A 26473-nucleotide genomic window follows, 5' to 3' on the forward strand; every position below is an offset into this window, starting at 1 on the left:
GTGCATCTGCCTGTGTGCTTGCAGGCCACCTGGGATGAAGGCTGACCTCTCCCTTCCACAGTCACCCAGTGCTCACAGTAGAGCAATAGTGGGAGGTGTAGCAAGACACACGAGGGTCCACATGCCAGCCCTTCATCACAGAGGGGTGTGTCTGGTGGTTTCTTGTGACCTGCCACGATGCCTCCTGAGTTGGGGCAGCTCTCTCCCTCCTAGCTAAATAGCCACTTGGCTGAGGACAGCAACGGAGAGGCAAGCAAAGCTGAGCAAGGGTTCTGTCCTCACAACCCACTAGGCCAGACTTCTTGTCCAGGTGCCCCTGACTTTGCCCTCTGCAGGTGCCTGCTGTGCCAGGAGGGACTCCTCTGCCTCGCTCTCAGAGTTGCGGCTTCTCCAGGGCTGCTCCGCCCCCTGCCTTCTGTACCGGTGATATAGAGAGGCTTAAGGTGTGTATGTTTGATGGCTGCTTCTCAGCTGGAACCGGCTGTTCTCTGATCACTGCAAGGAGGTGGCCAGCTGGGGGGGGGGCACCCAGTAATGGGACAGTTCTGGACAGGTGGCATGATAATGGTCCATTGGAACGAAGACCCAGGCTATAAAATCATGAATTGCACTTCCAGGATTGTGCTGCCAGGATGCGGCAATAGGCCCCCTCCCCCCCCCCGGATTTCAGGCTATAGAGTGTGTTAACTACACCTTGAGGGGTGGGGGGGGGAGCCAACAGATGGTTCTCTTGCTGCAGATACTTCCCTGCTGCTAAGGGTGGCTGAGGTAGTCCAGCTTGGTGGTCATGTCATCCTTGCACTGATGCAAGTTGGTCCCTTATCTCCCTCCCACTCTCCAGCTGGGGTTTGGGTATACTTGTATGGGTCAAGGTCTGCTGACAGATTGTGGCTGTGGGGGCCAAAGGCTCTCCAAAGAGCACGTTCAGGTTTCACAAACGCTGGCTGGCGTCGGTCGTTGAAACCCTTTCCCAGAATTCTGTGCATATTTGCTGAGAAGTGAGAATCATTTGGGTGAGTGGGGCTTGCTCCCAAGTAAGTGTGTCTAGCATTTCAGCCTTTGTCCCTGACTTGGACAGTTCCTTGCTCAGAATGGTGCTGAAGGACTGTCGATTCAGTTGTTCTCCTAGTTGAAAACTGTGCAGGGTCATAGAAAATATTTATTTGCTCAGTGTTTCACAGATTAGTCAAACTCTTTGCCACAGGATGCTGTGGTGGTGTCTGGTCTAGATGCCTTTCAAAGTGGATTGCATAGATTTATGGAGGTCCACTGCATGTTACAAGCCATGTTGGGTTTGTGTAAACTCTGGTTTAGAAGAAGGCTGCCTCTGACATGCCAGATGCAAGGGAGGGCACCAGGATACAGGTCTCTTGCCTTCAGTGCTCCCTGAGACATCCTGGTGGGCCACTGTGCGATACTGGAAGATACTAGGTGGGCCTTTGGCCTGATCCAGTGGGGCTCATGTTCTGTGTAGTTAAGAACCCTTTGCAGTTCTGGGGACGATCCCAAACTTGGAGCTTGGAGGGAAAGGCTGGTTCTTCCTTTGACGGTGGGCAGATGACGTGCCCAGAGCACATTTGTTTGTTTGGCCGGATCCAGAGTTTGGAAAAAGTCCCCCCCCCATGAGTGGCACTTACCATTCTGCATCCATGTGCACAGATTAGCTTGAAAGAAATGCAGAGCTGTGGGAGAACAGTAAGTGCCACTTGGGGCGGGGAGGGCCTTTCTGGGACACAGCGATTTCCAGTTTGAAGACCTCGAACCTTGAGGTCTCGGTGGCCTCGAAAATGGCCACCTCGAACCTTTTCTGTCCAGGTCAAGAAGTCCAACCTTTCCGCCTAGGTCCTGGTATGTGTGCTGTGCCCCTCAAAACTCGGTACAGCTCTCGGCTGTGTAGGAGGGCTTGGTGCGTCCCTCGGTCATGGAAGTATCTGCGCAGTCTGGTCACTGGCTTGCCGACTAGCCCTTCTCGTGGGAGGCAGCCTTGCAGCATAGCACTTGTGCTGTAATTCTGCGCTTCCCCAGACATGGGAAAGTATATGGTATATGCGACCTCCTGGTTTTAGAAGTAGGCTACTCCAGAATGCCAGGTGCAGTGGAGTGGCTACAGACCATAGGGATCTCATGGTCTTGCATGCTCTCAGAGGCATCTGGTGGGCCACCGTGAGATGCAGGAAGCTGATTAAGTGGGTCTTTGGCCTGGTCTAGTGGGGCTCTTCTGATGTTCTTATGATGGCACAGAATAAATGGCGCTGTTCTGCTAGGAACCAGGACGGAATTAATGGTCTGGTTTGTCAGATGGCCCATCTATTAATTGCCCCCCCTTTCGGCTTTTCTGATTGGTTCCTGTCCAGGTCTGCTCACACACGGCGACAGCCAGCATGGCCCCTTCTAGTGTTGTGCAGAGTTTAGAGGTAGGAGTTTTGACATGTGTTCTGCAGCTGTTCCTTGGCCACTGATCTCCTTTGTGCTCCCCCTTTTGCCGGCCTTTGCACCTTCTCTCCTTGGGCCACTCCCTTCTCTCAGCTGCAGTCTCCTCCACGTTGCTCTGTGACCGTGTCTTGCTCATGCCTTGACCAGTCATCTCCAGGCACCCTTATTGCTTGGCATGCCCTTTCCACCATCTTGCACACTGTGATGGTTTGCGTTCTCATTAGAAGTCTTCCTGGAGCTGCGGGGCAGCCAGCCTCTTCCCGGAGCCTGGCCCACAACTGGCAGGCCTGCTTCTGATGCAGCTCTGTGCCTCAGCCATTTTCTTTCTCCTGCATACGCACGAGCACCCGACTGCATTCATCTAACGTGGCTGGTGACAGAATGCCCTGTGAGATCACACCCGTCTGTCTCCCACTCTGCGTTGCTCTTCCTGGCTGCCAGACCTCAGCCCTTGAGTTGGTCACTTTCTCTTGCCTTGCAGTAGTGCTGCCTCTGGGTATTGATTTTGATGCGCACATGTGTCGCAAAATAATAGTGCACACCCACACACCAGCTGAGAAGTGCGCTTTCATCTTTCTGAAAGCAGCTGCAGGCTTCCGCTGGGTGATGGGGGAGTGGCTGATCTTGTGTAAATGATTTTCACAAGCTGGTGCTGTCGGTTCAGGCCCTTTGAATCTGGGTGCGCTCCAGAAGAACATCTGTGTGCCACGCTTTCGTCATGGCATTCAGGCAGTTGTCTGACTGGACTTGCCTCTGCGTTAACCGTAGAATCCTCCTGCAATTCCAAAGGGTAGCGAATGAATTTTTTCAAAACAAAAGCTTGTCTTGTATTCCATTAACTGTGACTGGGATCCGGCCCTGATCCAGAGAAGTGTCTTTGGGGCTACGCATGTAGCTTCCTTTCAGAATGGTCATCGTTGCCAAGTGTCTACTGCTGTACATCAAACGCTGAGGACCAGCAGCACAGAAAGGCCTTTGCCTCCATGCCCTGCTTGTGAGTTTCCCATAGGCACCTGGTTGGCCACTGTAGAAAATGGGTGCTGAGCTTGAAGCCCCCCCTCCCCCCGTTGGTGTGATCCAGCTGGGCGCTCCTCGTGTTCTTACTGAGGAAAGGGAATGGATGATGCCTGCACCACTGGATGAAGGCCTCGGGTGCGGACGGCCCTCAGGGTGGCACAGCTGGGAGTGCCCCCCCAGGCGTGCCCCCCAAGGGCATTGCACCTTCTGATCCCCCCTAGGTATGCCACTGCTTTGTGCTGCCCCTTTCTGTGTTTGTGGGCAAAGGGAACAAGACTTGATTGGCTGCCCCCTTTTTCTTGCCCTCGCCATTTCTTTGTGAGGCCGCCTGAGGTGTGTGCGGAGGTGTGCTGTGCTCCCACGCGAAGGTCTCCTGTGCTCAGAAGCAGCAAGGCGTTCTCCTGGTGTCCTGGCTTGTGCTGCAAATGCACACTGTTGCTGTTGCGTTGTGATGTGGGAGCGTTTTCCCCGGCATGACGACAGGGCAGCTCTTCCCACCGGCTGGCTCAGGGAGTGCTCGGAGGAGGAGAGCCCGGCCCCTGAGCGGAGGCATCCGGACTCGGATTCCCAGGTCTCTGGTGGGAGGCCAGCGCTGCTGGGAAAAGCCTTTCCGGGAAAGGCATCTTGGCTTGCCATAAACCGAGGGCGTGAAGTGGAGGGGCGGAGAGGGGCCGCTGCTGCTCGGGACTTGGTTTCCCTGGTAACGGCCCAGGCCTCTGAGGGAGCCCAGCCGCCTCCTCCATTTTCTCCCTTGGCTGAAGGGACCGTTAAGTGGCTTTTCTTGCTGGAAGGAGGACTCTCACCTTGGGAGCAGAGGCGGAAGGAAAGAGCCTCCCTGGGCCTCTTGAGCTCTCAGCCTGTGGGGAGCAGCCCCCCCCCCTGTGCAGAGCTCGCAAAGGAGACTCGTGTTGGGCTTGGACTGGCACACGGGGTGTGTTATTTGCACACGTGTGGCAGATGACGGTGCCTCCCTGTGTCCTTCTGGCCTCCCCTGTGCTGTGTCCTTGTGGCAACTGGCAGGGCTGCAAGTGTGTCTTGGAAGCGGCTGGGCCAGACAGATTTTGACCTGCAAAACCAGGAAGTCCGATGGTTCCAAGCGCAATGGCTTGGCTTGGATTCTGATTTGAGGGGAGGCACGGAGCAGAAGCTCCTGCTGTCGTGCACTAGCCACCTGTCTTTTTTGCGTGCATGCACGCACGGGTCTTGCATTTGCCAAAGGAGCCTGAGCCCCACAGGGGAGCCACAACCCCCACCCCAAATTGGAGCCAAATATTCTAGCCCAGGCCAGGCCATGCTTCTGTGCGGGGCTGGCCTCCTTTGCCGGCTGACTCACACCTTGGGCCGGACTCTGGAAAAGGTCCGTCGGGTGTGTTTTCCTTCTCCCTGCCCTGGCAGCTGTGCCTCATTCGCGGGCAGGGCTGCGCCGACCACAGTGTGGAATGTGGGCTCAAGGACAGGATATGAATCCAGGCCACGTGCTCAGCGGCCTCTGGAAATAGCAGAACTCAAAGTCTGTGGTGGTTCCATGCCTATGCACTTGCAACGCCCAAATCGTAACACTTCAGTGGGAAGAGTGCAAGTTTCTAATTTAATCCCATAATTATGGGCTCACCCCCCCCCCAGCTTCATGGACATTTCCAGTGTGCACCCTCCTTGTTGAGTGGTGGAGCGGCTGCAGGTATGTCAGCTTTCTCTTCCCCCTCGTAGAGCAGGCATAAATGAAGCCCCCCACGTCACTGGGGTCCTCCGCTCTCCTCTCTGCCACACACAGCAGCATTTCTGGTCCCTGGGTCCCCTGGAACTGTTTTCCTTGACCATCCTTGCAAGGCCTGGAGGGGGAGGTTGTGTGCGGGTGGTCATTTGAACAGTGTGGAGAGAAGAGTTTCTGCATGACTTGTGCTGCCTGTGTGTGGTGGGTGTGGTTGCATGCGCCATGCTAATCACCATTTCCCGCTGTCGCTTCTGTCCAAGTGGGGTTTGGCACCAAGGCCACAGTGGGATGCCTGCCTGCCTGCCTAGCAAGCAACCATTTCCAGCTCTCTGTAGCAGCGGTCCTCACAAGCCCAAGAAATACCTGTTTGCAGACCTTCTGCACCCGGGTAGTGGAAAGAATTGGGGACACCCTTTGCTCTGCGGACCCATCTGCCTCTTCTCCCCTTTGGCTTGCCCACCATCAAAAAAGGGCTGTGTCTCAGCTGCTACTACTGCTGTATGAAAGCAAAGTTCTGAAATGTGAATGCATTTTCATCAGGCTTGTGTAATGGTTCTTGAGTTGAAAGATCCAGGTTCAAATCCCTGCTCAGACCTTCCTGGGTAACCTTGAGCCAGCCACTCTCAGCATAAACCTGCCTCACAGGGCTGTTGTGAGCACAGAAGGAGGTGCGGAACTATGTACACCACCCTGAGCCCCTTGGAGGAATGAAAATATAGAAATGTGAAAAATAAATAAATATTTAATTAGGGGCGTGTCCAGAAAACAGTTATCAATTATTTGTGAAAGCAGCATGCTGAGAATTTCAACTCTGGAGGCTTGGCAAGTGGGTGAGCACCTTGCCTTTGGGCCGGTGGTTCTCTTTCTCACAGTTGCTCACTTCCTCCTCTTCGCAGACACCTCCTTCAGCAGGATGCCTCCCGGCTACTCCTACGACGTGGACCGTGTGGAGGAGCAGTGGCGCCATCATGAAATGATGCCCTACATCGATGATTCGCCGTCCTCCTCGCCCCACCTCAGTGCCAAGAGCCGTGGAGGCCGCGACACCCTCTCTTCAGGATCGCTGGAGTCCACAAAATCCGTAAGTGCCCCGTCTGTTCTCAGTGTGGCCTATGTGGTGGAACAGGCAAAACCTGGGGGCTGTGACATGCGCATTCCAATCCACAGGGGCAGATATATGTCTTGAAGGACGCAACATGGGAATTTTGCTTTCAGGCGTCTTGGAAGAGCATTCCCTTTGAGAGGGAGGCTGGAGGATAAGCATAAGAACAGCCTCACTTAGGCCCATCTAGTCCAGCTTCCTGTATCTCACAGTGGCCCACCAAATGCCTCAGGGAGCACACAAGACAACAAGAGACCTGCATCCTGGTGCCCTCCCTTGCTTCTGGCATTCTGACATAGCCCATTTCTAAAATCCAGAGGTTGCACATACACATCATGGCTTGTAACCCATAATGGATTTTTCCTCCAGGCTTGTCCAATCCCCTTTTAAAGGCATCCAGGCAAGATGCAATCGCCACATGCTGTAGCAAGGTGTTCCACAGACCAACCACGTGCTAAGTAAAGAAATATTTTCTTTTGTCTGTCCTAACTCTCCCAACACTCAATTTTAGTGGATGTTCCCTGGTTCTGGTGATGTGTGAGAGGGTAAAGAGCACCTCTCTATCCACTCTATCCTTCCGGTGCATAATTTTGTATGTCTCAATCATGTCCCCCCTCAGGTGTCTCTTTTCTAGGCTGAAGAGGCCCAAACGCCGTAGCCTTTCCTCATAATGAAGGTACCCCAGCCCGGTATCATTTTAGTCGCTCTATTTTGCACCTTTTCCATTTCCACTATGTCCTTTTTGAGATGTGGCGACCAGAACTGGACGCAGTACTCCAGGTACCATCAATTTGTACAACGGCATCATAATATTAGCTGTTTTGTTCTCAATACCCTTCCTAATGATCCCAAGCATAGAACTGGCCTTCTTCACTGCCGCCGCACATTGGGTCGACACTTTCATTGACCTGTCCACCACCATCCCAAGATCTCTCTCCTGATCTGTCACAGACAGCTCAGAACCCATCAGCCTATATCTAAAGTTTTGATTTTTTGCCCCAATGTGCATGACTTTACACTTACTGACATTGAAGCGCATCTGCCATTTTGCTGCCCATTCTGCCAGTCTGGAGAGATCCTTCTGGATCTCTTCACAATCACTTCTGGTCTTCACCACTTGGAAAAGCTTTGTGTCAACTGCAAACTTAGCCACCTCACTGCTCACCCCTGTCTCCAGGTCATTTATGAACAGGTTGAAAAGCACCAGTCCCAGGACAGATCCTTGGGGCACACCGCTCTTCATGTCTCTCCTTTGTGAAAACTGTCCATTTACACCTACTCTTTGTTTCCTGGTCTTCAACCAGTTCCTAATTCATGAGAGGACCTGCCCTCTAATTCCCTGACTGTGGAGTTTTCTCAGTAGCCTTTGGTGAGGGACCGTGTCGAACACCTTCTGAAAGTCCAGTTATATATTTTCCACGGGTTCCTCCACATCCACTTGCCTGTTGACCTTTCTAAATAATTCTAAAAGATTCATGAGGCAAGACTTCCCCTTATAGAAGCCATGCTGATTCTCCCCCAGCAAGGCCTGTTCGTCTATGTGTTTTGAGATTCTATCTTTGATGAGGCATTTCACCATCTTACCCAGAATAGATGTTAGGCTGACCGGCCTATAGTTTCCTGGGTCCCCTCTCCTTCTCTTTTTAAAGATCGGTGTGACATTTGCCATCCTCCAATCCTCTGGCACCGAGGCCGTTTTGAGGGACAAGTTGCATATTTTAGTCAAGAGATCAGCAACTTCATTCTTCAATTCCTTAATAACTCTTGGGTGGATGCCGTCAGGGCCCGGTGACTTATTGATCTTTAATTTGTCAGTTAGGTCTGAAACATCTTCACTTTTAACCTCTATCTGACTGAATTCCTTGGTCAGGAGGGGCCGTTCGGGCAGAGGTATCTGCCCAAGATCTTCTGCCGTGAAGACAGATGCAAAGAACTCATTTAATTTCTCTGCCATCTCCAAGTCTCCTTTTATCTCCCCTTTCCCTCCCTGACAATACAGAGGGCCAACTGCTTCTCTGGCGGGTTTCCTGCTTCTAACATATTTGAAGAAGCTTTTATTATTCCTCTTAATGTTGCTGGCCATGCGTTCCTCATAGTCTCGCTTGGCCTCCCGTATCACCTTCTTACATTTCTTTTGCCACAGTTTATGTTCCTTTTTATTCTCCTCATTAGGGCAAGACTTCCATTTACGGAAGGAAGCTTCCTTGCCCTTTACAGCCTCTCTAACTTGGCTGGTTAGCCATGCGGTCACCTCCTGGACTTAGTTGAGCCCTTCTTCCTTTGTGGTATACACCTCTGCTGGGCCTCTATTACTGTTGTTTTAAGCAGCCTCCATGCACTCTGCAGAGACTGGACTCAAAAGAGTCCTTCCCTTTCAACCGCCTTCTAACCAGCCTCTTCATTTGAGGGAAGTCCGCTTGTTAGAAGTCAAGAGTTTTTGTGTCAGATTTGCCTGGTACTCTTCCCCCGACATGCATGTCAAAACAGATCGCAGCATGGTCACTGTTCCCCAATGGCTCACTGACATCTCTAACCAGGTCCTGAGTACTGCACAATATTAAATCCAGAGTCATGATGCCAATAAAGGTTGTCGGAATTCAAGAAATCCAGAGTCGCCTGTCCTCTGGTGGGCTCCATGACTAGCTGCTCTAAGGCATAATTATTTAGCATGTCAAGAAATTGGTCTCCTTTTTGTGACCGGAAACTGACCCAGTTGATGTGAGGATAATTGAAGTCCCCCATGATTACAACCCTGTTCCTCCTTCTCACCTCCCTGATCTGTATCCTCATTTCAAGGTTCCCTTCCGATTTCTGGTCTGGAGGACAATAGTACGTCCCCAGTATGACATCGCTCCTCAGGCCTGGTAATTTAACCCACAGAGTTTCTGTAGTGGAGTCAGACCCTCCTTCAATCTCTACTTTACTGGATTCTTATCCCTTCCTTAACATAAATGGCCACCCCACTTCCAACACGCCCCTCCCTGTCCCAACCAAGGGATGTTGGTCATCATGCTTGTTGCTACTGCGTCTGCGTTTATGCAGGAACCAGAGTAGCGAAACAGGACAGTTTACTGTAATACAGTGTTCTTTAACTTGTGGGCTGTGACCCCAATGGGGTCATTTGGGGTCACATTTCATTTGGGGGGTCATGGCAACTTTTCCAAGCCTGTGCAAGGGAGGGCTTGGGCCCAGTCCAATCATGGTGCTACCTTCTCAAAACTGACCTCTTGATTGAATCCTGCACAGCCTCTTCTTGCTGACCTGCCCTGCAGCTCCTAAGGCCAGCCCTGCTCAGGCTGCCATCTCGCCGGGTTGTTGTGAAGACACAAGAGGGAGGAGGAAATGGGGTGGATGACGATGGGGGAGGGGTGGGTGGATCAGAACCTTGGAGATGGGTGGGTGGGATTGGCAGTGGGTCCCCGTTTATTTATTTATTGGGGTTGTGGCACAAAATAGGTTGGTGACCACTGCAGTAGTAGATGCTAGGAAGAAGTGACAAGGCAGGGCTTTCGTCATTACTTCCTGAGGGATGTGGTTGTCCTCTGGGGGTCAGGGTGTTGGAGCTGATAGACCTACTTTGGTCTAGTTGAACAGGGCTGCTCTTCAGCTCTCCTGAACGCTCTGCTGCTGCTTAGACTTTGTAGTGCTGTTTGCAGACAACTAAAATCTTCCGTTTATTTGAGCAATTTGGGGCTGGTTGTGGAAAATATGTCAACTGGGTTTTATGGCCCATCCAAATCAAAGGCCGCCTCGTAAAGGCTGTGGTACTTTGCTCAAGATTTCATGGCCCCCTCGGGCAGGACAGTCTTGTTCTCAACAATGATACTTTTTTTTCTATGTTTTGTTGTGGTTGAGGTGGTGAACTCCTCTCAAGCAATATGATCAGGAGGGAGGGCTGGGGGGCAGAGCCGTGGAGAAGGTGGTGAGAGAGTTGAGGGCAAACAAAGAGATGGAGGAAGGCTTTCCTGGTTTACGGATTGGCTCGCTGGGGAAACGGGATAATTCCGCTGAGGCTGTGAGATTATAGAGTGGTTAGAAGGATGTTTTCCTTCTCGCACAACCCCAGAACTAGGGGACACCCACGAAATTTGAGTGTTGGGTGAATTATAAGAGACAAAAGAAAACACTGCTTTACCCAGCTTGTAATTAATCTGTGGAACTTCTTGCCACAGGAAGTGATGATGTTATCTGGCCTAGATGCCTTTAAAGGGCATCTCTTCCAGGAAGCTGGGCTAGATGGGTCTCCGGCCTGATCCGGCAGGGCTTTTCTTAGGTGGCAAGAGAGTCAAAGAGATGGAGAAGGGCTGCCCTGGTTCACTGATTGGCTAGCCGGGGAAATGATAGAATTCACTGAGGCTGTGGAATTCAGCGGAGGCCGCCCAAAATGCTGGCTTAGGCCTTGAGTGAATTTAAGATTCTGCAGCCTGCACTGACTCCGGGCATTTCTGAAATTTGCAGAGCTTATTCTGCAGCACCTCCCATTTTGCAGAATTCTTCTTGGGTCCTCCTTCAGCAGGTGTGCAAACCCAGCTGCGTTTAAGGCCCCCGGCCTCCAATCGCTGGCAGTCAAATCCAAGGACTTGCTCTGGCTCCTGCATGTCTGCTGCCCGTCTGCCTTTACGCTTCTCTTTGCAGTCAGATGATCCGGAGGCGGGCCCTTTCTTTCTCTCCCTCTGGCCCCGCCTTGTCGCTGAGCTGTGGCCTCCTGCATCTGCACGAACTGTGCCTGGGTCCACCTGGTCGGAGGTGCTGGGTTTGGCGACTCCCTCTCCAGTGTGTGTTTCTGTGTGGGATGGTCTGGTGTACAAAGCCCTCGGGCCCTTCTGGTTCAACCTGTCAAACCAGGTCCAGGAAGCCTCTGTGCTGATCTGGGAGTATGGAGACTGACTTTCCCAGGGGCCTCCTGTGCCCTTTACCTGCTCAGTTGGCAGCTGAAATCCTCATCCCTGTTTGCTTCTTGTTGGAGGAGGGAAGGGGGGTAGAAAGAGAGAGATGGAGGACAGGAGAAGCAGAGTGGAAATAAGCCCCTTGTCTGCTCAGTAACCTTGTTGTGTGTTGGGTGGAGCAACTGGGATGCCGTAGAGCCTTGCAGGGTCAAACTAGAGGTCTGCCACCCTGTCAGGTGTCCCAGTGGGAACCAGCATCCTCTCCTGTTGGCCCTCCTCGGCCACTGCCATTCTGCATTTTCTTGGTGGGGAGGAAGGCTCCACTTGGTTCTTCTGGCTGATAGCAGGGCTAGATCTTTGCTTGGCCTCTTCCAGCCATCTGAACCAGAGTGACTCTGGAATGTGGCACTTGGTGGTGCATATCTGGGCGCTTCAAGAGCCTTTTGCTGCCTCCAACCAGCACTTCAGTTTCTGGCACTCTGCAGTTCACCTGTTTTGCAGGCGAGTCTCGCTTTTCAGCTCATCAGCTGCAGGTCAGAGCAGGAGCCAAGCCTCTTAATTTCCCCAGAGACTTGTTCAGTGGGAGGGAGGGAGGGGGGGACAGCTGCCCGCATGGTAGCCTCAGTGTGTGTCTAGAGCCATATTTCTGCCAGTCGAGCCACTGACGGCAGCTGTCACCAGCACAGTTGGAAATGGACCTCTGGAAGAGTGTCTGGGTCAGAGCCGAGTGTTCTCATTCGCAGCAGTGGCCAGGGAGGCTCCTTTAAGAACATAAGAACAGCCCCACTGGATCCTTTGCCCTTCCAGAGAGACGGGGAGTCTCCCAGAGCAATCTCTGCCAAGCTGGCCACGCGCTGGGTGGCCACCCTCAGGAAGGTGGCGTTGTGCCAGCCTCCCCAAGAACTGGTCAGCACATCCCATCCAGGGTGGAAACTGGGGCAGCCAAGCCAGTCTTGGGAACATGGCAAATGTGACTGCTGCTTTCTCCAGCGGCCTTGCAGGGCTGGCGTGTGGGAAGCAAGAGGTGGCAGCAATCTACCCAGTGATGGGTGTCCTTTTGGGGGCACCCTAAAATCTGGTAAAGCTTTCCATTAGGACAGTGGTTCCCAAACACTTAGCACTAGGACCCGCTTTTTAAAACGACACTCTTCTGCAGCCATTTTCAACCACTGTGCTGTGGCACATTGGTGTGCCGTGAGTGGTCCGCAGGAAGCTTCAGCAATTTGGTGGAAGGTCATTTACTAGTAAGGCCAATGGGGAATGTGAAACCCCCACTGGCAGCATGGTGTGCCTTGTCAACTGGTAATAACCTGATGGTGTGCCTTGACCATTTCAGTGCATTTAGGGGTTGCACCAGCCCCTTCTTGGCCAACTCACTCTCTGCCAAAAAGAGAATGTTTCTTTATCCTGCGTGTAATCAGTATGTGGAACTCCTTGCCATAGGATGTAGTGATGGTGTCTGGCCTTGGAGAAATTTCTGGAAGAAAAATCCATCACAGGTGACAAGCCATGGTGGGTACCTGCAACCCCCTGGTTCTAGAAGTAGGCTGGCTCTGAATGCTGTGTGCAAGGGAGTGGCAGCAGGATTCAGAGATCTTGTTGTCTTGAGTGCTCCCTGAGGCAGCTGGTGGGCCACTGTGAGATACAGGAAGCTGGACTAGGTGGGCTTTTGGCCTGATCCAGCCGAGCCCTTCCAGTGTCCTTATGACACTTCCCCATTAAAGGCAGGAGAGACAGAGGATGGGGAGGCCAGTTCCTTCTGTGCCCAGCACCCTCTGCAGAGTGGAGGAAGGGGAAAGGCTGTCTGGCAGAGGTCTTCTTTTCGTGGAGAGAAACTGTGCCCCGAGACTTCCACCTGCTGGAAGGAAGCACGTGTTGTGGGTCTTGGCGCTGGCAGCCTCCTCCTTCAGTCAGGCCCTAGTCTGATCAAATACCCAGGCTTCCTCTGCACCCTGGTGCCTTCTTGCTTTTTTATTTTGGCTTCCTTCCCAAGGTCACCTGCTTGTCACTGGCTTTTTTTCATTCTTCCCCCTTGTTCTTTGCTGTCTTTAGTGATTTTGCTGGATTGTTCGAGCCCTTCCTGAGCTGGGGCTGGCACAGACCCCAGTGGGTGGCTATAAATACTGCTGGCTCCTCCAGCCCTCCTCCTCCTTGCACGGAATGGAACTGGCTGCCTGGGCAGGGAACTGGCCCCCTTCAGCATCACTCCAGCCAGGAGGCCTCCACATCCATTGGCAAGTCACTCAGCATTGCAGGGATCCTAATTAATACCCCGCCCCTCCGACTGCCCCATTTCTGGGTTCTTGGCCTCTTTCTTGCAGCCTCTGGGACCATTCCCAAAAGCCTCTCCTCCCACAGCTTCTGCAAATGCACACCAAAACGGGGGCAAGGTTTTTGGACCGCCCCCCTCCCCAAATGCACCCACTGAAGCGGCATTTCCCATTTCTGCGGGGAGGGACCACTGAGGGGTGCTGGGCAGTACTGTGTGTTCCCTGATTGTAAATAGTCTGCTGGAGATGCTCTGGGAGCACTTCCTGCTCCAGCCAGGGGGTTGGACTAGATGACCTTCTTGGGTCTTTCCAGCTCTATGATTCTATGAAATGCTCCCCACAGAGAGAACTAGCTCATTGCAGGGAGAAGGTGCAGCCAGCTCTTTGCCTCTGGAGTGGGTTTCTAGGCATGGAGGAAGTCATCGTGTAGGTGCCCACTTCCCAGCGTGGCCCTCTGGGTGCCACAGGAAGACGAGTGTCCCCGATTCCAACCCCTTGCCCCACTGTGGCAGCTTTTTCCTGCACAAGGTGTCCAGGCTCAGCTCCTAGCCGACAAACCTGGCCTGCTGGCTGAGTTTCCCACTTGGCCTTGTGTGCTTCAAGGAAGCTTCTCTGATTAAGTATTAACAACAAACAAAAGAAACCACCCAAAGAAATGGGGCAAAAAAAATCTCAAACAAAACAAATGCAGCAGGGAGAGGCCTTGGATCTGAGGCTGCGAGAGGGCAGGCCGTGCCAGACAAAGAAATGATCTTCAAGGCCTCGTGTCCAAAGGTCAGTGAAGTGCAGCTCTGCAGAAGGGTTGCTGGAGGCTGGAGTGAGTCCCTGTTAATGTTCACAGACGCAATCGAGGGTTGCACTGTTGCCTAGAAGATGTATGGCTTAACCACTCCTGCTTTGCGTGTTGCCCTGACAGTGCTGTGGACCTCACTCTGCCCTGCCAGAGGCTTCCTGTGAGGAGCCGTTTTCAACATGGCTGCAATTAATTAAAAAAAAAACAGCAACCTGTAACCTGTCCTTTGCGTAAAAGGTCCCTGTGTGCAACACAATTCCGGCACCTGGATTCTCCTCCCACTGGGAGGGATGAGGAGTTTGTGTGGCAGATCTGCTACACGTCTATGTTTGGCTAGCTAATTTAGAGCACAACTTGAAATTAACTGCACAATCCTAGGCATGTCTACTCAGAAACAAGTCTCAGTAAATTAAATGGGATGCACTCCCAGATAAGTGTGCATAGGATTGCTGCCTCAGAGCTCAATCCTATCCTCCCCCCCCCCCCCACTGTTGCAGCTGTGCCGAAAAGATGCATGCTGTATTCAGCGGAGGTGGTGGATGGGAGACTTTGGAGGGAAAGGGGAATTATTCTCCCTGCTATCTAGTAAAATGAACCTTCTGTCGGCTCTTCTGTTTGTTGATGTTCCAGCATAAGACGCTATTCCTCTCTACTGTCCAGTGGAACCTTTTGTGATCATTCCATGACATCACAGCAATTCAGCCAATCACTAGGGAGAAAGGTGTAGGCCAGAGGTGTAGGCCAAATGTACATTTGCACTCTAACTGTTTGTTCTGTTGCTTATTTGTTTGCTGTAGGGTGAGACAGACTTGGAGAAGGGCTTGGAGATGAGAAAATGGGTCCTGTCTGGAATCCTGGCCAGTGAGGAAACCTACTTGAGCCATCTTGAAGCTCTGTTGCTGGTAAGAGTGCAGGGAGATGAGGGAATGGGTGACAGTGTGGCCTGGAGGTCTCCACTTCAGGACCAGATAGTGGAGAGGGTTGGGGTGGTGGACAACCCCCTCTAACTTGTTGACAAGGGGCAGCTGAGTTCTCTTTTACTCACGCCATTGGAAAGTACAGAACAATTAGGGCACAATCCTAACCCTTTATGTCCGTGCTTTCCAGCACTGGCACGGCAGTGCCAATGGGACGTGTGCTGCATCCTGCAGTTGGGTATTACTCACAGAGTCCTCCTCAGTGTAAGGGAATGTTTGTTCCCTTACCTCAGAGCTGCATTCCCATTATGTCACTGCTAGAAAGCACTGACATAAGGGGTTAGGATTGCGCCCTTAGTCTAATTACATGTTTAAAAGGCTTTGCAAAATCGCAAATTGTTCATTACTGCCTAAAGTTGGGACAAGCAGAGGATCTAGGCAAGTCTCCCTGGGGTGGGGGAGTTCTGGTGCCACCAGCAAGAAGGCTATGTGAGTGGATCTCACAGTTAAAGACAGTGCAGAACACAGGGCTTCAGATGCTGATCCAAGAGCTTGGTTAGGTTAATATTTATTTAATTTTTACTTATTTAAGATATTTATATCCGCTTTTCCAATGCCATAGCAAATATCCAAGGTGGCTAACAATCAGTAATCAAGTACAAAGTTATCACAACAAGTAAAAATAAAAATAAGGTATTAAAACATTAATTTTAACACTGTATAGTGAAACGTAACCGAAACAGAGCAATAACTAACAATTATAATGGAGTCAATGGGGGACAAGTAAGTCCAGGGAGGCAGTCAGGTCACAGCAGTGTTTCAGAGGCATAGAGGGTGAATATCCACTCAGCAACCAAATGCCAGATGAAATAGGTGTGTTTGGAGCCCTCGTCGAAAGGCCACGAGAGAGGGAGTAGTTCTCAATTCCCCTGGGAGGGAGTTCCATAGTTGTGGTGCCACTGCAGAGAAGACTTGCCCTCGCGCTGCCACCCCTCTCACTTGGGAGAGAGACGGCACTTGTAGAAGAGCCCCCTCAGATGGTCTAAGAGAACCGGCTGGAGTGCATGGAAGGAGGTGGTCCTTCAGATAGCCTGGACCCAGATCATGGAAGGCCTTAAAGGCTAGAACTAGCACCTTGAATTGAGATCAGAAACTAATGGGCCGCCGGTGTAGCTGCTGAAGCAGTGGTGCAGCCACGTCATATCGCCAGGCCCCTGATGAGTGCGCAGGTGGGTGCCAAGATGGCAGTCTAGTTCCAGACTGTGTAGGGATGTAGAGCTCAGTACCAGCACTCTCTGTTGAGCCTGGAAGCAACTGGGCCAGTGGTGCAGATTGGCGTGCAATCTGGTGTGCAGATGTTGGCCAAGCCTCTTGCTCCTTTAGGTGTATTGTGCACTAGTGGTAGCCCCAGAGGCAGCCCCATGCGGGAGCATCTGGTGGTAAGCAGGGCACAGGCAGCTGAAGCTGGGCTCAGAGGGCTGCAGTTGGAGCTTGACCAAGGCCTTCCTCGCCACGGCTGCCAAGCTCCCTTGCGTTTCCTGTTCTTTTCAGCAGGGCCTGCACAGGAGTGCCCCTGTCCGAGGTGCCCCTGTGAGTGTCGGCTCTGGCTGCCTTCCCCAGTGCTGACTTGGTGACACCCGGAATTTGCCCTGAGAGACGACTGTCCTGTTTTGTGCCTCCCAGCAGGACTGAATGAAGCTGGGTCACTTGGCAGTTTGCAAAGGCAGTTTGCTTCTCCAAACGAGGGAGATCTTGAACCAGCAGCTTGGAGGCTGTGGTATTGCAGGGGAAGGGGGGGTGCCATGCCAGAGAAGCTCCCAGCACTTTGGGACCCAGGGCAGTAACGAGGGCCTTGGCCTCAGTTTTCTTTTTTTCCAGCCCATGAAGCCCCTGAAGGCAGCCGCCACCACCTCCCAGCCAGTCCTGACAAACCAGCAGATTGAGACCATCTTCTTCAAGGTGCCGGAGCTCTACGAGATCCACAAGGAGTTCTATGACGGGCTGTTCCCACGGGTCCAGCAATGGAGCCACCAGCAGCGTGTAGGGGACCTCTTCCAGAAGCTGGTGAGCCCAGCCTGCCTGGCATAGCCCTGTGGCACCAGATCTCTCTTGGGCTTATTGGGTTGCAAAGCCCCTTACTACCTCCCAGTGCATCCACCTCTTGCGCTTCAGCTTTTCTCTACATTTCTATTTCATTTTCCATGTTTTTTAATCCTGTCCTTCCTTTAATCCTGTCCTTCCTCCAAAGAGCTCAGAGCAGTATACCTGGTTCCTCACCTCCTGCAAGGTAGGCGAGGCTGAGAGAGTGACCAGCCCAAGGTCAACCAGGAAGCTTCCTGGCTGAGCAGGGATTCAAACCTGGAACTACCAGGTCTGTCTCCAAAACCACTGCACCATCCTGGTGTCTCAAGGAGCTGTGCTGCTGTTTTGTGCTAGACTTGGCTGAACTGGCTTCCAGGAGTTGGGGGATCAGCACAGACGAAGGGAGGGGAGCACCAGGCATGTGTGTGTCAGTCTCCTCACCCAGGCCCTTGCCTCATCAGGTGAGCTGTGTCTAGGACCGTGCTGTCTCCCGCCAGCTGGTTTTTAGCCTTATGTGGTCAAGGCTTCAACCAACTGGACAAAGGCTTGCTTTCTCTAGGGATTCACACAGAGCGAAGGGGAGGCAGAGGGGTTAATTGCCCCTGGTGCCACACCGGGGGGGGGGCCCTGGGCAGCTCCTTTCGGAGGCCTTCCTATACTTCAGACCACCTCTCAGACATCTCTGGGAGGGTCTGGGCATCTGATCTGGGTGTGTGTGTGTGTGTGTGTGTGTGTGTGTGTGTGAAAAATGTTTGTGCCCCATGGTATTAGATCTCTTAGCTACACCACTGCAAAGGCTGCAATCCTGGAAACACCTACTCAGGAGTAAACCTCGCTGAATTCCATGGGGCTTTTCCCAAAGGCAGCCTCCAGTCCACCTGTGAGGGGAAGGGCATGCCATGGCTGAGCCCCGCCTGGCATCCAGTGTCTCCGGCTGGGAAAAGCCATCTGTGCCTGGTCAGCATGGCCAGTCCGTGCACCAGTGGCCTGACTTGGGTGAATGCCATTTGTATGTTCAGTCTCCCTAGGGCATCGAGAGGCAAAGGAGTCTGGCCATCAAGTCTGGCATCTTCTGTTTTTGCTCAGACCATTTTTCCACCCTGAAAAAAAATTTAAAAATGGCCTTCCAGTGGTGCCTTCGGTTTTTAGGTTGGAGGTGAAATTCTGCAGAGCAGGATTGCAGAGCAACGAGTGCAGGTTGGCACAGAAGGCCTCTGCTGTGCCATGCTTACACCAGCCCCCCAGAGGCCAGAGAAAAAGGAGTGGGGGGATCGGGGCCTCGGGAGCCCACCAACCTAGTAGCAGCGAAGGAGCCAGGCCTGGTCAGGGTCGTCTTTCCCATTTAAAAAATGAACTGGAATAAAACCCAGAGTCCGAACAGGACTGAACGTTGTTTGATTTATCTCTGGACTGGAACAGGCCCAGGGCCTGGGTTTCCTGCAGGCAGGGAGGACTTGAGAGGGAGCATCCTTTCCAGCTGCAGGCTTGTGCTTTGGTTTGTGAGTAGCACACTGCGTTTGCAGGGCAGTGCTGCCCACGGGTGCAGAGGCACAGTGGCTGCACTGATCGTTCAGATATGCCTGGAATGTGCTGAGGGATTTCCCTGGCTGGATCTGGGGCCGCCCGGCTTGAACTGTCGCTGCTGTTTGCCAGCCGGCAAACAAGATCAGCGCTAAGTCCCCGTGATTAAGAGGGGCTTTACTCCCAGGACCTCTGGGCCTCTGCTGCCGCACCGGCTGTCTGCAGTCTTGCTCGCTGTGTCTTTTCACCATCCTAGATCTGTTCTTCTTCTGTGGGTGTTTGCACATGGGTGATCCTAAGGTGCTGTTGGGTGGTGTCATGGAAGGATCATTGGCTTGAACGCGGTGAGTCCTGGGTTCAAATTTCCATTCCAGTCATCATTTTCTCACTTGGTGACCTTGGGCCAGTTGATCTCTCTAAGTCTGATCCACTTCCCGGGACAGAGAAAAACGACTGGGGGACGACAACCTTGTGCTCTGCAGTGGGTACCAAGAGGCCAGACGGGACAAAAACGTCATGGTGAATATTCTGGTCTCCTGCTTGCTCCCCAGTGAGCTCAGGAATAGAGTACAGAAAGCTAATAAGGATAAAGAGAGAAGGCTAATAAGGATCCATCTTTTAAATGGATGGTGGGCGATTGATTTGTGTGAGCGTGCATGCAGAGACAAGGTCCCTGCCCTGAGAGGCTTGCAGTCTCAATCCAGCCCAGGAGGTAAGGGAAGTGGAGGCAGATTGGTGCAAGGAGGGGAGTGTGTGGCGATTGCAGCAGTGCATCCTTAGGGCTAGTTATAGGCAGGGAAGATGGGCTCAGCTTGGCGACTTCTTTCATCACGATCTCTCTGGCACTCTAGTTATTGTATTTCTGTCCTGCCTTTCTCCCCTGGAGGGGGCACTGTGTGTCCTTTTGCTTTAAACTAAAATGAGGGGTGGGGGCCTGTGCCTGGCTTTGGGTGTTTGGGAACAGACACAAAGGCCACTGCTGGGGCCTGGCTCGGTGGTGCCCAGGCCAGGCCTGCTTGGGGCTTGTGTCGGCGAACTGGCAATGCAGACCTGGCCACAGAGGCCTTGGGGGGATGGCGGAGGGAGGGCTGCTCTGGCAGCATCCTCATACGGGCAGGCTGGCCTCAACTGCCCTGCTTGCTACCCTCCTGGCTCTGAGGCAGGCGACATCCCTGCCCCTTGTGGCTCTGGCCTTCCCCCTCATCTCCTTTGCAACCTCCCCCCCCCCCCACCGCAATGTGCCTTTCATTCCTCCTCTGCTTCCTGCAGGCCAGCCAGCTGGGCGTCTATCGGGCGTTCGTGGATAACTATGAGGTTGCCATGGAGACGGCAGAGAAGTGTTGCCAGGCCAACTCTCAGTTTGCTGAAATCTCAGAGGTAACATTGAGATGCTCAGGCATGTGCCTTGCTCTGGCTGATGCAACTGGATGGGGCCCTGGGAATGCCTTGCGCTCTTGCAGCCATGTTCTTGCGTATTTAAAAAAAACACAGAAGAGACACCAGCAATAGCCACTGGGAAAGACGGCCTGCTGGGACAAAGAGGGACACTCCCCCCCCGCTAAATATAAGAGGATACCACTTTGTAAGGTGTCTCTGCTCAGTTAGCAGGGGCTGTATTTGTCTGCTTTGATGCCTCTTGGGAGGGAGGGCCCCCCCCCTGCAGAGCAAGGAGGTGTCTCATGCTAAGCCCCTCTCCATCACGCTTCTGGTGCTCACAGTGACCCAGCAATGCCCTGGAGTTTCTGGGTAGCCTGGTGGTGCCACAGGAAGATGGCATGGGGAATCATTTCTGCCACAAACAATCCTGGGCAGTTTTGCCCAAGCTGTGCATTGTGAGTGTCCAGAATGCAAGAATGCAAGAGTCTCTTGGCTGCTGTATCAGGCCCAAGGGGCCTGTCTAGTTTGTTTCCCAAAGTGACCTACCAAGTGCCACCCAGGATGCTCACAGCAGGGCAGGAAGGCAGAACCCCACCCAGCCCACAAAATGTCACATTGCAGACTTCACCAAGTTAGCAGACTTGGAGAGGAAGCAGATGAACAAAGCACAAATTTTGGGAAAGCATCTAGCTAGAAACAGTCCCCACAGCTACTTCCACTGCCCAGGAGTCTTTGGTCCTTGAGGTTACTGGAGAGTAAGTGGGTGTGTCTTTTGGGCACCAGCATTAGGTTCTCATAGCATACCAGGCAGAAGCATACAGTGGGCACCTGTTAAGGGATCATCCCCGGGCCTGCAGGTAATTTGCAGGCTGGATAGTCTCAGGCCCTGAAGCCTTGGCCTGACTAAACAGAGCATCATGGGAAAGGCTGATGCAACACCAGGCAGAGGCAGTCGCCTGGTGTGTCACCCCATGTGCCACCAGAGTGACTCAGCACTTTCTAGCTCACTCTGATTGGCTGTAGCAAGTATATACTCCAGTCAGGGCAAGCTGGATCGTGGGAGAAGCGAGGTGGATTTGGTGCCGAAGGCTACGTCAGTGTGATCCGTGAATTGTGTGCTATCCGCAACAGCACCGCTGCGAATGAACCTAACTAACTTAGGTGTGGTGATGTCATCAGGTCACCTGATTGGAGGAGTGGAACCCCTCTGGCGAACATAAGAACAGCCCCACTGGATCAGGCCGTCGGCCCATCTAGTCCAGCTTCCTGTATCTCACAGCAGCCCACCAAATGCCCCAGGGAGCACACCAGATAACAAGACTTCTCCATTCTCCCTTTGACCCCTAGACAGGCAGGCCTGGCTTCCTAATGGCCGGCTGCACCAGTCTCTCTAGGGAGGCAAGCTACTCCAGATATGGAGGAATGTATGGGATCTGTCGTCATCCCATCATGGGCTGCTGGTAGTGCAATTTCAGATAAGGGACAAGAGGCTGCCTGCAGGAGGAGGCCGCAGGGCTTCTGGGGGGTTGAAGTGTCCCAAAATGAGGTGGGTGGGTGGGGGTGGAAGCAAGGTGTTCATCCCAGTCCCCCCAGAAGAACTGCGTTCTTCTGCCAATGTAGGAGCCAAGCAGAGTGGGTGGTCCTGCTGCTGAAGGTCTGTGTCCTGGAAGACGGGCTGGGAGGGCTCTTGCCTCGCTTGGCCAGTGCTGGGGAGTAGTGGTCTCCAAGAGCAAGGCCAGGGCTGCTTGAAGCCCGGAGTCCTGTTTAGGGCTTCATGTTGAGGAAAGCGAGTCCCAGGGGCTTTTCTTTCTCCCTTTTCGTAGAATCTCAAGGCTCGGAGCAGCAAGGACTCAAAAGACTCAACGACCAAAAACTCCCTGGAAAGTGAGTGGGGCCACCCCAGGCCAGTGTTCAGAGTCAGGGGAGGTGCAGCTCTGGGTGTGGTGCTTACGTGCAGAATTTAGTTTGGGACAGAACTGGGCAGTCACGTAGGATGGGTGGGGGGGGAGGACTTGCCCTGGTGCGTGGCTCACCAGTCCTTCCTCAGAACTGGTCCTGGTGACCAGCTGCTCCTGGTTGTGGCTGTGGAGTGCTGTGCTTTGTGCAGGGGAGGGGAGGGGAGGGGGCTTGCCCGGATCTCCTCTCTCCAACCTCTCCGTCTCCTCCGCAGCGCTCCTGTACAAGCCCGTGGACCGCGTCACGCGCAGCACCCTTGTCCTCCACGTAAGCTCCTCTGACCGCACTCCTTGACTTTCAGGCTGCAGCTCTCGCCATGTGGACAGAACTGCTGCCCACGTCCGGCAGTGCCTCCCACCCTTTGTGACCCTGACTGGGGGGATCCTCTTGGGTGGTGCAGTGTTGCAGGGCACCCACTTCCATCCCCCTCCCATCTCCTGGACTGGGGAAAAAGGGGTGGGGGGAGCGGAGAGTGGTGCTCCCTGATGCTCTGCTCCCCCACTCTCTTCCTCTCTGCCCCCTTCTTTTTCCTAGCCAGGAAGTGGGAGGAGCAGGGGCTGACCCCTCACCACACAAGGGGGGCAGCTTTGGTACCCTGTCTCAGGGACCGCGTGGTCTCGGTGACCCTGACAACAGGTGAGCCAGGAGTGGGCATGAGTGCCTGCCCTCCAGTGGGAAGCATTTCTGGACGTGGCTTTGATGCACCTTGGTCCCCTCCTGGAACAAGGCCTGGTCCCCTCACTGCCTGAGCGCGTCTGCCCTCCTCCTTCTCCAGCCCCGCTTCCTGCGTCTCCCTGCTTGCGGCAATGCCGTTCACCGTGACAGTCCTGTTGGTGACGCAGTCCTCCGTTTACCAGCCAGGAAGAAACTGCTTGCCTGCCACTTGTGGGAGCCAGGAGCCCGGTCCCTTGCGCCTGCGCAGGCTGGCTGGGGCAAATGCAGCAGGTGTGAGCTGCCGGTGTGCCTGCCCGTCCCTGAGTGCGTGCCTGGGTTTCTCTCCCCCTCCTCTCCAATGTGCAGGATTTACTGAAGCACACGCCCTCCAGCCACCCCGACTACTTGCTCCTGCAGGACGCCCTCCGCATCTCTCAGAACTTCTTGTCCAGCATCAACGAGGAGATCACGCCCAGGAGGCAATCCATGACTGTCCAGAAGGGAGAGGTGAGCTTCTCTGGAGGTTGTGCGTGTATGTGAACGCACTGGGAGGGGGGCAGCGCTGGCGCCATCGTATTCCCTTGCAGCGCCCCAAAGGTGTGGAGGGTGTGTGTGCTTGTGCTCCCCCAACAAGCACAACTAACGGGGATGGCACGGTCGGGGTCCTTTGTGGGGTGATGGAAGGGTGTTATTTATTGGCTGAGCCTCTCTGGGTGGATTTGTTGCTCGTGCAGAGGAACCTGCAGGGTCCGTAGCTCAGTGGTAGAGTGCCTGCCTGCATTCCAAAGGTCCCAGGTTCAGTTCCTAACATCTTCAGTTGAAATGATCTCGGGAAGCAGGTGATGGGGGGAGGTCTGAGGCCCTGGCGAACTGCTGGTGGGGGAGCCAAGGGCCTGGCAACTTCCTCCGGTCACATCTTAGATTGGCCAGTGCTAGACTGGGGGAAGGAGAAGAGCCCCTGGGTGGAGTTGCAGCCAGCCCTGGGGGATCTGGACAGATCTGTGCACCTTTCATGTGGTCAGGTGCTCCCTTGGAGAGGCTCCTGTCTGAAGAATGTGGCTGAATAGTGATTGGCTGGAGGCGAGAAGCGCCAGTGTGGAATGGGATACCAAGTGATATTGCTGGAAGCGGGGGGGGGGGGGCGCTATGAGTGTCTCTGGGCAGGGATGGCTTTGAAGAGAGCCTCCCAGCATCTTAATGAGGAATGGACCGAGGCTGTGCGGGGGGAGGGGCTGGTGGGCTCTGCAGCAGGCAGCTGCTTTGTCATTGTTTGCAGCAATGAAGCACTGGCTGGGGACACGGGGGGGGGGGGCTGCACTGGTGTGCATCCCCCCCTTTAGTCTCTGAGTTGCACCAAGAGACTGTCTTGGCATGAGATCCTTTTCTTTCTGGTTGCCCTTGCCCCACAGGCCCCTCTTGCTCAGGGCTTGGGTCTTGATGCTGTGCCCCCATCTCTTCTTCATCCTGACCAAGTGGGTGCTCTGCCTGGGCAAAGTGGATTGCCCAGTCCCTCAGATACAGGGTAGCTATTTTGTGGTGCTTCTGCTTTCTCGCCACCTCTGGTTCGGTGGGTGCTGGATATGGATAACCAAGCCTGCCTCCTGTGCCCAGGGCAGGCCACATTTCACATCGTGTTTTCAGCTGTTGTTAACATGGGTTTGCAGACCAAAGCCCGCTGTGCCAGGCAGTTCTCTTTATTGCAGTGTCTGGGCCGTGGCACCGGATCACGGAGCTCTTCGTGTCCCATGGCCCATTTTGTGAAGCGGGGTGATGGCAGTCCCCTCCCCCTGAGGGGCTTCTTCCCTGCTGGCAAGAGTATGGGTGCACCCTCTTGTGTGGGAAGTGAGCTTGTGTGGCAGTTAAGAAGGCCAATTCTATGCTTGGGATCATTAGGAAAGATATTGAGAACAAAACGGCAAATATTATAATGCCGTTGTACAAATCTATGGTAAGGCCACACCTGGAGCATTGTGTCCAGTTCTGGTCGCCGCATCTCAAAAAGACATAGTGGAAATGGAAAAGGTGCAAAAGAGAGCGACTAAGATGATTGCTGGGCTGGGGCACCTTCCTTATGAGGAAAGGCTACGGCGTTTGGGCCTCTTCAGTCTAGAAAAGAAAAACCTGAGGGGGGACATGATTGAGCTATACAAAATCATGCAAGGGAAGGACAGAGTGGATAGAGAGATGCTCTTTATGATCTCACATAACTCCAGAACCAGGGGACGTCCATTAAAATTGAGTATTGGGAGAGTTAGGACAGACAAAAGAAAATATTTCTTTACTCAGCATGTGGTTGGTCTGTGGAACTCCTTGCCACAGAATGTGGTGGCGGCATCTGGCATGGACACCTTTAAGAGGGGACTGGACAAGTTTCTGGAGGAAAAATCCATTACGGGTTACATGCCATGATGTGTATGTGCAACTGCCTGAGTTTAGAAATGGGCTATGTCAGAATGCCAGACGCAAGGGAGGGCATCAGGATGAGGTCTCTTGTTATCTGGTGTGCTCCCTGGGGCATTTGGTGGGCCGCTGTGAGATGCAGGAAGCTGGACTAGATGGGCCTGTGGCCTGATCCAGTGGGGCTGTTCTTTTGTTCTTAGGAACAGCACAAGTGCCTCTGTGTGTATTTCTGGCAAGAGGAAGACCAGGTAGGCTGGGTCCTTCCCTCCTGACCCGTCAGGGCTCGCAGCTTTCTAGGCAGCTGCTGCCTTGGCCCTGGCATGAACTGGTGCCTTGCCATACGTCTCTGCTCTCACCTTGAAGCCACTTGGCTCCTGGAGCATAGGGTTCCTGTTTGAGCCTCCCAACGTCTCTGCCCCCTGTTGCCTAATTGACTTCTCCTGGTGCATTTGCTCTCTAAATGGTTGGCTGGCCAGCCTGCACTTTTTCCCTCCATTATTTACCACCCTTCTTTGGGGGCAGCCAGGCTTGGGGTAGGAACAAGCTTCTTCCTCTGACCATGGGGGAGGCATTGCCTATTTCAGGAGTCTTGCCTCTCCCCTCCCCATTTTGCCCCCTCCCCAGCATGTCCCCCTCCCCTCCGCTTGACTCTTTCTTCTTCTGAGTGCTTTGAACTGGTGGAAGCAGCCAGCTCAGTGATTAATCTCCCCAGGGACAGCCTGCTAATTGCATCGGGGAGGGAATGGCAGCAGCAGCACGGCCCACTCAGACTGCTGGAGCCTTGCACCCCTCTGGCCCTTTGGCTCTTGCACATAAGAACCTCAGAAGTGCCCTGCTGGTTCGGGCCAAGGGCCCATCTAGTCCAGCTTCCTGTATCTCACAGTGGCCCACCAGATGTCTCTGGGAGCAGTACGAAACGTGCGTCCTGAGACAGCGTGCTGGGACATGGTGCTTGTTCCTGTCCCTCTCTTGGGGGCTTAGGGAAGGACTCGATGCATCCGGCACCCCCTCCTGCACTGCAGGGTCTGTCATTGTCCTAGTCCTAAATGCCCCAGTGGAGGCGGAAGTGTCCCCTCCCCAAACAGACCTTCCCGCTTGTGCGTTTTAGGGGAACCATTCCTGAAGTCCCTGGCAGAGGCTGCAGTTGTCCTCCGCCTGCTCCAAGTGGATATTATTCTTTTTATTATCGGTATTGTATCTACTGCTTTTCAACAAAAAAGTTCAAAAGCGGTTTACAGAGAAAAATCAAGCAACTAATGGCTCCCTGTCCCAAAAGGGCTCCCAATCTAAAAAGATGCAAAAGAACACCAGCAGACAGCCACTAGAAGAGACACTGCTGGAGGGAGGCGGGCCA

General features: G+C 53.5%; 1 protein-coding gene across 3 annotated transcripts in view; it reads left to right on the top strand.

Annotated features, from left to right (window-relative positions):
* Nucleotides 1–6074: 6074 nt before the first annotated feature.
* BCR (BCR activator of RhoGEF and GTPase) overlaps nt 6075–26473 on the top strand; it is a 52098-nt gene continuing 31699 nt past the window's right edge. For 2 of the 3 annotated variants that reach the window (XM_066609559.1, XM_066609561.1), the window contains exons 1-7: nt 6098–6242; nt 15010–15114; nt 17008–17193; nt 20002–20109; nt 21933–21993; nt 22280–22332; nt 23086–23226. In XM_066609559.1, coding sequence (XP_066465656.1) covers nt 6135–6242; nt 15010–15114; nt 17008–17193; nt 20002–20109; nt 21933–21993; nt 22280–22332; nt 23086–23226 — 762 coding nt within the window. In that variant the 5' untranslated portion in view covers nt 6098–6134. Of the gene's footprint in view, nt 6243–15009; nt 15115–17007; nt 17194–20001; nt 20110–21932; nt 21994–22279; nt 22333–23085; nt 23227–26473 lie in introns of all 3 variants that reach the window. The other variant, XM_066609560.1, reaches the window with a different exon arrangement.

Source organism: Tiliqua scincoides, chromosome 14 (assembly GCF_035046505.1).
Source record: "Tiliqua scincoides isolate rTilSci1 chromosome 14, rTilSci1.hap2, whole genome shotgun sequence".
Classification (NCBI taxonomy): Eukaryota; Metazoa; Chordata; class Lepidosauria; order Squamata; family Scincidae; genus Tiliqua; species Tiliqua scincoides.